The sequence below is a fragment of the Scardinius erythrophthalmus genome, assembly GCF_964197995.2.
Source record: "Scardinius erythrophthalmus genome assembly, chromosome: 3".
NCBI classification, from domain to species: Eukaryota; Metazoa; Chordata; class Actinopteri; order Cypriniformes; family Leuciscidae; genus Scardinius; species Scardinius erythrophthalmus.
Window position 1 is genome coordinate 52335906 of NC_138223.1, and position 15485 is coordinate 52351390.

The 15485-nt window shown below is 38.7% G+C and overlaps 1 protein-coding gene across 1 annotated transcript in view; it reads left to right on the forward strand.

Annotated features, from left to right (window-relative positions):
• Positions 1-7188: 7188 nt before the first annotated feature.
• LOC308688280 (lachesin-like) overlaps positions 7189-15485 on the forward strand; it is a 53207-nt gene continuing 44910 nt past the window's right edge. The window contains exons 1-2 of the mRNA XM_081361241.1: positions 7189-7308; positions 7484-7813. Coding sequence (XP_081217367.1) covers positions 7269-7308; positions 7484-7813 — 370 coding nt within the window. The 5' untranslated portion in view covers positions 7189-7268. The remainder of the gene's footprint in view (positions 7309-7483; positions 7814-15485) is intronic.

Genomic DNA, 15485 nt, shown 5'->3' on the forward strand with positions numbered 1-15485 from the left:
AATATTGTTAGACTCATACTTGCTCATGTATTGTTAGTGCGTTGTATCCTCCGTTTCTCCTTTCTTTTTGTTACGGTTATAAACCTAACTATTCTATCTGATTTAGTCATTTACCTCTTTATTTTAATTTCCCTTTTGCTTATTTCGTCCATTACATTATTACTTTCTTTCATCTTTTTATTACCTTTTTCTTTTCTTTTTACTCTAGCTTGGGAGTAACACACCTGAGCCTCAATAGGAGACATTGGTATCTCACTACAAGTGTCAAATAAATCAGAGATAACCCTCTCCTACAAAGTTTTATTTTTGAATGTTTAGTTGTTGGCAACTAGCAATTCTGCACTCGTAGTTCGACAAAGGCTCCAGAGCCATTTGTGGATCCAATCTCCTTCCCTCCTTTCCTTCTTACATCCTTCCTGTTCTGTCCTGCTTTCCCATTCTTCACATTTGTAGGGAACAAACCTGGAAGAACCATAAATCGAGTCTAAAGAAAGAGAAAGATAATTTTTCCAAAGAAAACAATTATTAGGTATTTGATTTTTGATCAAACCCTCTCTGTTCTCCATACTCTCCCTGCATCTGTAAACGCAATTTACAATTTGACATCTTATCCAAGATCAATTAACAGAGACAAGTGTTGAGCAACCGTCGCCTTCAAAGCATCCCATCAGAGCTGTAAGCGGTCCAAACTGAAGGTGTGTCAATCCTGTCAAACTTAGAAAAGAGGTATCAGCATTATTATTGTATTATTTTTCGTTGGAAAACAAACAATTATATTGTTTACCTTTCTGGAAACAGATTCTCTTTGATAGGAAACGTTTACGAGAAAAATATTTCTCATAGTTAAGAACTTTCTTTCTTTTTGTTATTGAATTTGTTTTAACCTTTTTCTCTATTTTTCCCTCACTTAGTTGAGTGACAAAGTTTCCACATCACTAACCTACCTGTCTACACTGAGACCAACACTTAGACATTGCAACACTTCACTATTGTTGTACAGTCACTGAAACGACACTTAGTGTTCAACCACATATACTGTAGCTCATACCCCTCACAGATCTGTGTCAGTCTCTTCACTCCAGCGTGCCAACATGCCGTGGACGACAAACCCCACTGACGACGTGGACGTCTGGCTCAGAGGCATCACAGACTGCCTCACACCAAAGACAATTGAACTGTTATTATTTTTAATAATAATCATAACGCTGAGAAGATTCCTGACAAATGATTCAAGCCAAAACCACAACCACGTGGAACTAACCAAGATCATCTGTTCCCTAAGCAATGCCTTTACAGCCCAGCTGACACTAAGCGACAAGCACATCACCCACCTTCAGGAGGAGCTGACACGTGCCCAGAGCCGCATAGACAAGCTGGAAGTGAAAGTCCAGGACGACTTCAAGCGTCAGACCACTGAGTTCTTGAGAGAGCTGATGCACACTCAGCGCTGCACAGACCAGCTCAAAATGAAAGCTCAAGACAAACTCATGCCTGATGTAGTGGAGCAAGAAACAAAGAAACAAGTTGACAAGCTCCAAGAAGCCCTTGCAGTCACTGAACGTGACAAACAAGAATTAAAGACTGTCCAGAAGCACCTGGTAAACCAACTCCAGGCTGCTGAACATCAGCTAGAGAAAGCTAAAGCTGACATTAAAGACAAGAACTCTAAAATTAATGCTCTGAAAGACCACCTGGAAAGGTGCAGTGCTGACATTGACCATCTGACCCAACAGCGAGATGACGCCAACGACGAGCTCTACGCGGTCAGAGGTGAACTCCAGCACATTTTCCAACAGAAACCAGAGCCAAGAAGGGAGAGACCTCCCTCAGCATCACCACTGCTGAGCAGAACAGAGTCCTCCATCCAAGAACTGCCATACAACAGAAAAGGTGAATGGCCGCAACCCAAAACATCACCAGCCTTCACTACAGAACTGTTCACTGCCAACAAGCAACGAGAGCTCATCCAGGCAGACTCCAAAGCTGCGCAGGCGATGACCTTTAAAGATCTCAACAAGCTGGTTAAGAATATCACTCAGTTCAACCCGAACTCCACAGAGGGCCAAGACATTGAAGCCTACATCCGAGATATCAACTTCCACCTAGAGGTGAGACCACATGTGACTGACAGAGACAGGTTCTACCTCCTCCGATCCACCTGCAGTCCAGAGGTACGAAGCTTCCTAGACCGACAACCTGCTCATGTCAAGTCGAACTACCAGCTGCTATGTGAGACACTGATTAAGGAATTCACAGGCCCAGAGTCGGAACATGGTGTGTTAATCGCCTTGGAAACCAAACAAGGTCGACACGAGACTCCCCAAGCCTACTACCACCGTTTTCGACAAGCCTTCTTTGGTGCACATAACTCACCTGAACATGAAGAGGATGTGAATTTCAAAACCCTCTTCCTGAGAAACCTGCACCCTGGATTGAGTCATCATCTTTATCTCATGGCCAGCCCAGACACAATGACAATTCAACAGCTACGAGACCTGACACACAAGGCCCACATCAAACAGAAGATGTCCTCAAAGAAAGGTTTGAAAACATCCACAGTGTCAAACTCCTTCAGCCAAGACACAAGCTATGCACTGGAAGACACCCAGTGGCATGACAACACCACAGTCCTTCGCAAGGTGCACAGAGAACGTGACCCCCAGGCCAATGACGGCTACCACACCAACCGCATGGAAAAGCCATGGGACCAGCCACGCTTCTCAATGAACCCACAAGAAGGAAACAACTGGAATCCTAACTGGATATCCAAAGGCTGTCAACCAACGCATCCAAAAGCATTCAATGTGAGTAATCGACGACGAAACTCACCTCGGCACCACTCAGTCAAACACAACACTGAGTGTGCCCAAGAACAAGACAGTTTACCCTCAGAAGACATGGAGCAACTAATGAGGCAAATGAAAGTGTTCATAGAAAACAAGCTGAACACGAATGACCAACAAGATGAGTCAAATTCACTATGACTAGCGATGGAACGGAAGACCAATGATCATCTGGTACACCTTCATAATGAAGATGACGACCACCTGTTCTACAACAACACAGAACAGAGGGGTCTCTCACAGCCAACCACTGACAAACACCCAGAGGTACCAGAAAACACCACACTGGCTTCCCATTACTCACAAAGAAACCATCACACAAGCTCCAAACTCAAGAACCACGTGTGTGCTACAGTAACCACAGTAAGCACAGAAGGTCAGAAAGTCTGTCACAACCAGAAGGCATCACAAGAGGAGTGCAACAACGGAGACAAAGTTTTGCACCACAGCTTCACGCATCCATGCCAAACTGCCTCCCAATGTCTGCCAGAGAACTTCCTGCCTTACTGGACTGACCCCCAGCAGATCATAGAAGATCCCTTTCCTAAGGCAATGATGCAACAAGCCAACCTTCATCTAAGCTCATCAAAGCTAAGCCAAGAAGCACGTGGGCAAGCCTTCAAGAAAAGGGGGGGAGCCAAACAGACTGAGACAGATCTGACCATACATACATACATACATGCATTACCCTACGCCACTAACATGCTCACTAACACGTAGAGGTTAACCACATCTACCATGGAAAACATTCAACAAACATGTTTTCCCCACAGGTAGAAAACTAACTTCAGAAACTAGCTTAACGACTTAGCTACACTTACCATAGGAAACATACTAGCTATCCATCCAACAAGTAGAACACCTCTCATTACCCTGTGATACCTGACACCTTAGCTGCACAACAGTAGTTATAAGCCATACTAGGAACACTCAATTGTTTTGTTTTACCTCTTCCTTAACTTTCCTTCTTCTTGTATTAGGTAAAATGCATGTCTACCCCCCCTAAGGGTCAAGGTCACGGTAATAGGATTGACGCACCACGCCTGACACTTGTAAGCCGCCTTAAAACGAATGTGAGCCAGAGAGCTCCATGCATGATGGGTCACATAATTGTTACCACAAATTATTTCACCAGAAAATAAAAGGTAAAACGTCTTAACGTGAAACAACTTAGAAGAGAAGATAACAAACAAACGTAATCACAGAATTTGATCAAAGAATCACCGTACCGAAACAAATTAGAATAACAATCCCAAAATTTAAACTCTACTCAATATAATAGACCATATTGAGAGAATGAACTTGAACTTTTAATACTTAAGTAATCTAATGCCCTGCACCAGTACAGTGACCAGTCATGGAGGTGTTGTCTTGTTGTTTGCTTTGTATGTGTCTGTTTCTTCTACCCGTGTTTCTCCAGCGTTCACCGATGTCTTCATCTTAACACATCGCCGTACGAAGAGGGGATATGTAGGATTGAGTGCGAAACAAACACAAATGAATCTTCCAGGTGAATTGTCCAAACATAGTTTCTCACAGAACTGAACATTCCAGACACCAAATCACCAACCCCAGAGCCATAAAAGAAGGCTCCAGCCAGCCAGTCTCCGCTGACCAACGAAAACCCCCAGCTAAGAACTTTATGGCCATGCAAGCTTCAAAGAAGATGAGCCCAACTAAAGAAAGAACTGGTCAATGTAAGATAGCTTGGAAAAGAATGATTGGCTCAGAGATAGCACAATTCAGCCCGATCAAGATAACAGCAGAAGCTGCTCGAGCCCACAACATTCCAGACTCCCCCCCCCCGTAAGGACCTCGGATAGACCTCAGGGTGTAAAATCGTTTCAAACCACAGAGCTGAGATTTTACCTATAACATAAATAAAATCATTCAAGAACAATTTTCAATGGACTTATAGATCAAGCATCATGCAACGACATGATTCTATATTGTTCCTACAATAGATGGGTGTATCTGATATGCTTAGATGCCATACAATTCATGTAATTGTAATAATTGATAGATTTTTGAATGAAAATGTGTTGTGTTTCATATCGATATGATCTTATGTTCTTAATTCAAAGGATGGCTTGATTGAAATCTGTGGAAAATGTTTCGGATTCTTATAATAGTAATAATGTCTTAGCTGTGGCCTCTGTACTCTTTGCTAGAGCTTAGAGAGTAAGGAGAGCACAGATAAGCTTGATTTATGATAAGAAGTGAAGAGAACGCCACCTCCTAAACAAAGACAGTGTCTAATTGGTTAGAACTGATCCAGGAGGCTGGGTGGACATTTGAGTTTAAAATCTTAACACCAGAACAAAGTAGAGTTTTCAGTGCAGAACCAAAAATGCAGCGGGAGATGAAGATCTAAGACAGACAAGTAACCATGTAAAACGCGCAGACGAAATAACCCAAATCAAGATCTGAAGAACATGGGTTAAACAGCTTCATTCAAGCCATCATCTACTCTTCTCAATTTCCTTTCTTTTCTTAGTTTCCTTTCTTTTCCGTTGTGAGTCTCGGTTCTAAGTTAAGTTTTGCGATAAGATTTCGAGCCACGTTTCTTCTGCAAAGCCAGCTTCAAACAAAGACTTTCATCCCGCCAGCACACCACGTGACTGACCACGTGACCCAGACATCAGGCACGCGAGACCAGCCAACGAACGGACCGGGAAAACCCCTTTACACGCAACAAAAAGGGAATCCCCAAAAGCAAAGACAAGCAAGTACTGCCTCCAGACTCTTAGCTAAACTGGTGTATTTGATACTGATTTAATAACCTAGGAAACGACAAAAGGGTTAAACTAATGATTGATGGTTCATTCAGGTTGTGTCTTATAAGTGCATAGAAAACTGGGATTACATCATCTCACTCTTACTCTCACTCTTAAAACTTAATCTTTCCTTACTCTTTTCTTTCTGCAACGCGTATGAATGTGTATGTGTGTGTTTGTGTTAGATATTAGTTTTATGTGTTAGAATAATCAATAAAGTCTCGTTTGTATTTTAAAGAGAAATATTACTTGTGTTATTGTGCTTACAAATTTAATGTCTTAAACTTCTGATCTAAGTTACCTTGCTAACTATATAGTGTTTCACTATAGTTCGGATATTTATATCCGTTGCAGAGTGGATAGTTACAGCCAGTTCAAATGAACCGCGAACGAGTCATTTGCTCGGTTGTAATAAGTGACTCTTTTGAATTCCCTATAAATTAATTAATAATTCCTTTGAGCTAAATTGTAATCACTACAGAATACATAATATCTTACAACGCCCAAACACGCTAAGCAGTGTTCATGCCCATCAGAGAAAAATATCTCGCGACCGCAACCAGAAGTGCACCGGCGAGGCATCTTTAAAAAGACTGCCGCGTGCAAGCTCTTTTTGTGAGAGGATAAACTCCGCGGATGCTGAAGCGAACAGGGAGAAACACACTAACTGTCAGATCACTGAACAGACCAGCAGGGTAGTGAGCACTCGCTGAAATCGCCGTCACACCAACACCGGAGAGTTCGCTCGTCTCGAAGGTAAGAGAAGACTAACTCAGAATATTTGGCTTACAGGAGTGGAGAAGTTCTCGGCTCCTCAGCGAAAGCATGTCTGCATTGTGCTCGCGTACTTCCTTATATACCCCCTGCGGCGGGCGGAGTTACGCTATGCAAATTCCGCAGACCCATGGCATTTCATTGCCATTGGCTCGTTTTCTAATACTCGAAGGTGATAGGCTTCTAAGCGAAACCCCAATCGTCGTCATCCGACGTAACTCGGAGTGACCACGAAAGGGAACTAAATATTACGGAAAAAAACTGCACTGTTAAAAAAAACTGTGAAATTTACGGTAAAAAAACGGCAGCTGGTTGCCAGTATTTTACCGTAAAAAATATGGTAGTAATATTTTAGGTTTTATGGCATTGAACTTCAGTTTATGTAAAAAAAAAAAAACCTGCCAGCTGTAGTTTCCTGTAATTTAAAAAATATTGTATTACAAACCAATTTGTCATAATAAAATTTATTATTGAGAATTAAAGATGATTTGGCCACCTTTTAAAATGAACTAGTGAAGGTAAGAATTAGGATTAAAACTTAAAAGAAACTGAGACCAGTTACAAAACCTAAACATATACAAATAATAACCTTATCTTAGTTCTGATTTTGATAAAAAATGACATTCATACAATAAAACTAAGTATTGTGTTGTTTAGATCAGTATATAAGCAAAGCATGTGCTGTTTGTCAGAGTAAATGAGCTCTTTTAAGATGTGCTGTAGAGCTGATGTGGTTAGAGATACAGAAGAGGAAGGAAATGTTAATATTAGTTGCTGACACACATTGATCACTCAGTACGGAAGAGAACGACAGTAACGTTTGTCACACAGAATCTGGTCTTTTATTTCAGCGAAACGCTTGTCAAATTTCATCATGTTGGACGTCCTGCTGCTCTTTTCCAGCATCTGTACAGGTGAGTTTGAGACTCTCAGCTCTTTTACACAGAGTTTGACATCTTCTCTTGTTTTTCCTCTGTTATCACATGATCATCAGACACATATGGATGATATTTGTCAGTTATTATTCTGGCCTGCTTATGTCTCTTGCTCACACATAACAGCTCTATATAATGATATTTGTGTTTTCAGCTGTTGTTGTTGGAGCTCCACAGACAATTACTGGACACAGAGGAGAGAGAGTTGACATCAGATGCTCATATGAATCTGGATATGAATCATATTCAAAGTATTTTTGTAAAGGGGAGTGCAACTATGGAATAAATAAAAACATCATGGTTGAATCAGGATCTCCTGCTAAAGACGAGAGATTCTCTCTGACTGACGACACGACGGCCAGAGTTTTCACCGTCACCATCACTGATCTGAGAACTGAGGATGAAGGCCAATACTGGTGTGTTGTGAGGAGGACTGTGCCTTTGCCTGATGTCTATTCAGAGATTGTGTTGCTGGTTAAAGAAGGTAAGTGATTACATTTGTTAATAGCAGAAATGAACTGCATGGAAACAAGCCGAGAGTGAGAGATCAAGTCATTAATATTGTACAACCCCAGATCCAGAAAAGAGTGATCATTTTGTAAAATGCAATACAATCAATAATATGTGATTTGTTCATTCTGTTTCAACTTTAATTAACTGGCAAAAGTAAAAAGGAATTTATGATATTGATGTCTATTCATACATTGTGTTGCTAGTTAAAGGAACATGCCGACTTTTTGGGACTTTAGCTTATTCACTGTATCCCCCAGCGTTAACACTGCCTGACCACCGCTAGCCTAGCTTAGCACAAAGACTGAAGGTAAACAGCTCCAGCTAGCATACTGCTCCCAATAAGTGACAAAATAACGCCAACATTTTCCTATTTACATTTTGTGATTTGTTTAATCACAGCGTGTACGAATAACAAGGTCACATGAGACACAGCCATCTTCTAACCGTATACATACTGGGAACTATATTCTCAGAAGGCGAAGCACTGCTACTTCTGCGGAGTGATTTACTCCAACTCTGAGCGAACTCTCTGCTCCTCACCACAGGGCTTCTCAGGCGCTGCAAGCAAATCACTCCGCCCAAGTAGGATGTTGGCGTTATTTTGTCACTTATTGGGAGCAGTCGGGCCATTTTTTTTTTTTTTTTTTTTTACATATCGGGCTTTGGTCGGACTCGGGCTCATTTAGCTTTTCTCCTTTCATCGTGCCCATAATATATACGTGCAGAGCGCAGGCTACTGTATGAAATATAGTTATATAATATTATAAATATGCAACGCAATATGCAATTACGCGAGTAACACGACGCGCATGCAATGCATTAGGTGACAGTTGACCATGGAGAGCATCATGGAGAAGTTGGAGCGTGGGGAGTAAAAGTTCCCAATACTTCAGGAAAAGCTGCATTTTGAAAGAGTTTTGATTTGATTACCACAACAAACAATAACATGAAGCCTTCAACAGTGGAGGATATTCTTTTTCTTCACAACAATCATGAATAAACAATGAATGAGCCCCTTTATTTGCTTATAATATTTTTATTATTATTTAACGTTAGCCAGTTGGCGAAGAGTTCTTTGAAACGTTGTTCTTCAGTAAAGTTACTTAACATCAAAAAAAGGTAGGCCATAAATCTTTATTTACTGCTGGATCACATTTGGCTATATAATATTCTCTACTGCATGCTTATGCTTCTCTGCAATGGACAGTCTGTATTAATATTTGTGGGCATAATTGTCGGTGGTGGTAGTTATGTTTGAGGCCTATAATAAAATTGCACATAGTAGCGTGTGTGTATGTGTGTATAACGGGATATTTAGCCCATCGTGTAGGGGAAATGGATTATGGCTGCCCTGGAAGTTTGGACAACGAAAGGATCTTGGTCCCCGCTCCTCAAACTTTTTAGTCTCGTTGCACACTAATGTGTGTATGTGGTTTCTTACCTTATTGTGTTAGAACACTAAAGATTGACAAGGTTACACTGTAAAAAATGTTCGTAATTTTAACGGTAAAAAAATGGAAAAAAGCAACGGAAAAGAAATGTTAACCTGTTACGCTGCAACCCCACTTTTGAAAAATCCCAAGAAATGACATACCCAAACTGAAACAGATACAGTTCATGAACCCTTTGTACTAAAAGCACAAGTATGATCTCATTTGAAGCTGACACCTGGCAGTTTATTGTAAATGTAGAATTAATTATTGTCATAATGACAAAAATTGTTATAAATAGCTTCAAAGTTTTGTAAAGTTATTAGAAATAATTATTTTTTATGAAATATCCTCATGAAAATAAAATTGAAGTTGGCACTGGAGCAATCTAGAAATGCACTACAGCTAATGCCACATGTCTAAACATTTTATGTTTAAAATCTGAAGATAATAAGTCCAAAACTCTGTATTTAGTGAAATGTTTTTCAAGACCATGTCATGTGACTTTATTTTGATTTGACACTAAAATGCTACTGATGTTTATTGTCATCTTCTAACCATCTATTCAGTCTATTGTCTTTATTGTTTTGTGGTGCAAACGAGCCCCATTCAGTCTCAGTCTCCCCCTGCACACATTCACACCTCTCCAGCCTGGTTATGGCTGTAAATATGCATTTCTTTTGTCTGCATTATAGTTACTAACGACTGGCTATTCACATGCTATTCATATGGTTTCAGTCACTAATTTCTTTTCTCAAAGTTCACCCTTACATTTTAAACTGTATCAAATGCATTTCTTGAATAAAGAAACATTTCAGTAAGCATTCAAAAAATAATAAAAATATTACTTCTAGGTGGCAGGTGCACCTAGGGCTAGCTAGCATGTTAGCTTAGCACACCATCAATACACGACAATTTATGAGATTAAAACCATGTTTGTGCTTATAAACTTACTTTATAAAGCAAATCGAGTATTTTAAATAATTTTCTGTGATCTAATTTGGCTTCAGATAAAAAATCAGACAGAAACTATACTGGATAGTGTTCTGCACAACGATTCTATATAGATTAGCATTACATTATAAATATAATCTATTATTATGGAAATACCTGGCATGGATTGAAAAACACAGGTAACTCAAATATCATAGCAAACATGTTTATTGTCTTCAAAATGTCTGTATCTGCATGTTACAGCCATAGTTACAGCGCGATCTCTTGTTAGCTGTGTGTGTGTTCGAGGCTTCCTGGATTGTCACATGATTGGCACTTCTTCATGTTCTAATACTGTGCACAGGGCGGCGAGGGCGCCCTCAGGCTATTGGTGTGAATTGAAAACACATTTAACAGAGTATACAAACGCTCATAATGATTACATCGACGCATTTGGGTATAAATTCAATAAATATTATTCCTGTCTATAGAAATCTGATGTAAACCTATGAGAATCTATCAATATTTCTCCAAATCTGCAAATTTTTGAGCTAAAGCCTAGAAGGATGTTGTTTTGTGTATCGCTGTCATGACGACGGCACGGGAGTTTTTTAATGAATGAAAGCGGCTGACGCGCATAATTCATATCAAAGGTATCGACTCATTTTTTCATTTCATAACTCCTGACACAAATTAAGAAATAACTGTCGCTATAAGTTTCTCAGAATACAATAGTGGTCAAATTCTGAAACTTGAGTCTTATATCTTTGTAATGATGTATAGTTTGTCAAGGTATAACATTAAATCTGATAGTAACTTTGAACTATATATAAATAAAACCGCTTCAGTGCGCCCGCGCTTTGGCAACGGTTAACAGGTTAACAGAGGTTCAGACGTTGATGTTTTATTGAAAATAATAAAGTTTGAAGTTACCATTATGTAGATGAGTGTTTGCTGTAGTTGGGCTCTTGACCCTTGACTTTCTAAATTTAGATTTACTCTGGCTGCTTTAACTGTGTGTTTATATAACACAAATGTTATGGCATGAAAATCAGAGAGAAAATGTGACCAGGTGATGTTAGCAGGTTAATGATGACTTAATCATCATGTAGGGGCTTGATTCACTGATCTCATAAAGAGTCTTATCTCTCACTTTATGAGCAAAGTTATAATATTAATATATTTCACATTTTAGAGTGTAATATCTCTGTGACCCCACACGTGAGCCAGCAGTATGGGATCAAATTCCCGCCAAATATATAGCGGTCACGTATAAAAAAATAATAAGCGTGAATCAAAAATTTTAAAACACATGTAAAAATATATTGCACAAACTGAAAAAAAAAAGCAAAATGATCAGAATAGCAAACAACGTGGTCACGGATCAAACTATAATAAGCGTGAATCAAGAAATAACAAGCATGAATAAAAACTTTAAACACATTAAAAGTTATTTTGCACAAAACTTAAACTTATGCTCATGTTTTCTTAAAAAGTATGTTTTCCTTGGTTTTATTACTGTGTACTTTGTGCTTTCTTGCATTTTCTGCTCATATTTTACTCTTTTGTACGCTTGTGCTGTTTTTCTCTTCGCTCTTCTTTCTATGTTCTGCGCTTGCTTTCCCAAATGTTGCAGTTCGAGTTTCATGAAAATTAGGGCGGGCTTAAGCTTCACCATTGGTCCACTAGTTCTAGATTGACAGCTACTCCTCTAGCCCAGCGGTTCTCAAAGTGTGGGGCGCGCCCCCCAGGGGGGCGCAAGGTTACTGCAGGGGGGGCGCGGGAGATCAGCAAAAAATAAATAAATAAAAATACAGCGGTTACGTTACTACGGCATTCAAGTGCGTGAAAGCGCTCTTCTTTTATAAAGCGGCAACGAACGGCAATGAATCGTTCTTCTTCAGACCGTTGGAACAAGCCCAACATAGAAGTTGCTCGCCAAAGAAAAAAACCTCTTCAGCGGACCAAATCACGAGCTGCTATTGTGAACGCGGCACTCCGCTGCTGTGCGCGCTCTGGTGAGAAGACCAACCAGAAGCTGAGCTCGTGAGGCACTCTCTAAAGCTGCTATATATTAACTTTTAATTATAAATGAAAAGTTTAAGTTCTGGTTTATTATTCTCTCTTACTGTTGATTCAATGACATGACAAATTAAAACTATTCCTGTTTTTCATTGCACGTTTTTATTTTATTTTGTAATTTTTATTTTTTTATTTTTCAAGGAGAAATACAGAAAGCAGGCCTTCAATAATTTCCTAAATCAGAGACACTTGTAAGTTTACCATTGCACGTTTTTCATTGTAAAAAAACTTTCTGCTTTTATATATATATATACCTTTTTTTATTAACCTCGCCAAATTTGACAAGATTATTGAAAATGATTGTGTTACAGAGAAGATATACAGAAACAAGTTTAATTTAAAACAGTGATTTATTACAAACTTGTGTTTAATTACATAACTACATAATTGCATATTACTTTAGGATTAATGTTTTAAATATAGCTTAAAATTTGAATACAGCAACATCTCCATCAGCGATAGGTAACGTTGTTTCTAGAGTGCCGCTGTCCTGCAGAGTTTAGCGTCAACTCCGATTAAAAACCTCACCTGTCTTAAATATCCTAAAGACGATGATTAGCTGGTTCAGGTGTGTTTGATTAGGGTTGGGGGAGCTAAACTCTGCACCCAGGACCGACATTACTCATCCTTGTTATTGATTAAATATGAAAGTAAAACGGCCAGGTGGTGGCAAGTTACTGTTCGGAGAAGATCGACGCTCGCGGTGCCAGGTCCAGTGCATTAGAGGTGAATGATGGATCATCAGACAGGCATAACTGTAACAGGTCGTCGTTAGGATGACGAATTTAACGATACCCTATTGCCAGGTATACGTATATACCGGCAACAGGTTGAGTTGAAGGCACACATGCAGTTTAAAGGTGTCCTGCCACGGAAACATTTTTGCCATCAGTTGATGGTCGTCTTCTCCTGTATAACAAGCATCAGTAGCCACGAGTCGCATTGGTGTGACGTCACCTCCCCTCTTCGATTGATTGGCTAGAGGAGTAGCTGTCAATCTAGAACTAGTGGACCAATGGTGACGTTTAAGCCCACCCAAATTTACATGAAACTCGAACTGCAACATTTGGGAAAGCAAGCGCAGAACATAGAAAGAAGAGCGACGAGAAAAAAAGCACAAGCGTACAAACATACTTTTTAAGAAAGCATGAGCATAAGTTTAACCTGTTAAGCTGCAACGCCACTTTTGAAAAATCCCCAGAAATGACATACCCAAACTTAAACAGATACAGTTCATGAACCCTTTGCACTAAAAGCACAAGTATGATCTCATTTGAAAGCTGACACCTGGCAGTTTATTGTAAATGTAGAATTAATTATTGTCATAATGAAAAAAATTGTTATAAATAGCTTCAAAGTTTTGTAAAGTTATTAGAAATTATTTTTTATGAAACATCCTCATGAAAATAAAATTGAAGTTGGCACTGGAGCAATCTAGAAATGCACTACAGCTAAATCCACATGTCTAAACATTTTATGTTTAAAATCTGAAGATAATAAGTCCAAAACTCTGTATTTAGTTACATGTTTTTCAAGACCATGTCAGTTGACTTTATTTTGATTTGACGTTAAAGATGATTCTGATGTTTACTGCCATCTTCTAACCATCTATCCAGTATATTGTCTCTATTGTTTTGTGGTGCAAACGAGCCCCATTCAGTCTCAGTCTCCCCCTGCACACATTAACACCTCTCCAGCCTGGTTATGGCTGTAAATATGCATTTCTTTTGTCTGCATTATAGTTACTAACGACTGGCTATTCATAGGGTTTCAATCCCTAATTTCTTTTATCAAAGTTCTTACTTAACTTTTAAAAACTGGATCAAATGCCCTGCTTGAATAATGAAACATTTTAGTAAGCATATTTAGAAAAAAATTATAAAAGGATAACTGCAATATGTGGCAGGTGCACCTAGAGCTAGCTAGCATGTTAGCTTAGCACACCATCAATACACGACAATTTATGAGATTAAAACCATTTTTGTGCTTCAAACTTAATTTATAACGCAAGTAGAGTGTTTTAAATAATCTTCTGTGATATAATTTCGCTTCAGATTAAAAAATCAGACAGAAAATATATATTTTTTATTATTCTGCACAATGATAAAGTCTATATCGATTAGCAATACATTATAAATATAATCTATTATTATGGAAATACCTGACATTATTTGAAGAACACAGGTAAACCAAATATCATTTCAATCATGTTTATTGTCTTCAAAAAGTCTTTTTTTCTGCATGTAACAACGATCTCTGATAGCTTTGTGTGTGTTCGAGACTTCCTGGATTGTCACATGATCATGGTTCTTCTTCATGTTACATAAATGGACTATTATTGTGAATGTAGCGCCCTCAGGCTGTTGTTATGGATTGAAAACACAATACATCACAGTGTCCAGCGCTCATAATGATTACATCGACGCATTTGGGCATAAATTCAATAAATATTATTCCTGTCTATAGAAATCTGATGAAAACTTATGAAAATATATCAATATTTCTCCAAATCTGCATATTTTTGAGCTAAAGCCCTGAGGGAAGTTGTTTTGTGTATCGCTGTCATGACGACAGCACGGGAGTTTTTTATGAATGAAAGCGGCTGACGGTCATAATTCATATTAAAGGTATCGACTCATTTTTTCATTTCATAACTCCTGACACAAATTAAGACATAACTGTCACTATAAGTTTTTCAGAATACAATAGTGGTCAAATACTGAAACTTGAGTCTTATATCTTTTTAATGATGTATAGTTTGTCAATGTATAACATTAAATCTGATAGTAATTTTTAACTAAATAAAAAAAAAAACGCTTCAGTGCGCCGACGCACTGGTGAAGCTTAACAGGTTAAGTTTTGTGCAAAATAACTTTTAATGTGTTTAAAGTTTTTATTCATGCTTGTTATTTCTTGATTCACGCTTATTATAGTTTGATCCGTGACCACGTTGTTTGCTATTCTGATCATTTTGCATTTTTTTTTTCAGTTTGTTCAATATATTTTTACATGTGTTTTTAAATTTTTGATTCACGCTTATTTTTTTATACGTGACCGCTATATATTTGGCGGGAATTTGATCCCATACAGCAGTGACCAACAGATAATCTGAAGTAGTGATGTCCGGTTCGTGAACGAATCGTTCTTTTGAACCGGTTCTTTTTAGTGAACTGGTCGAACCAGTACACTAAATCGGAC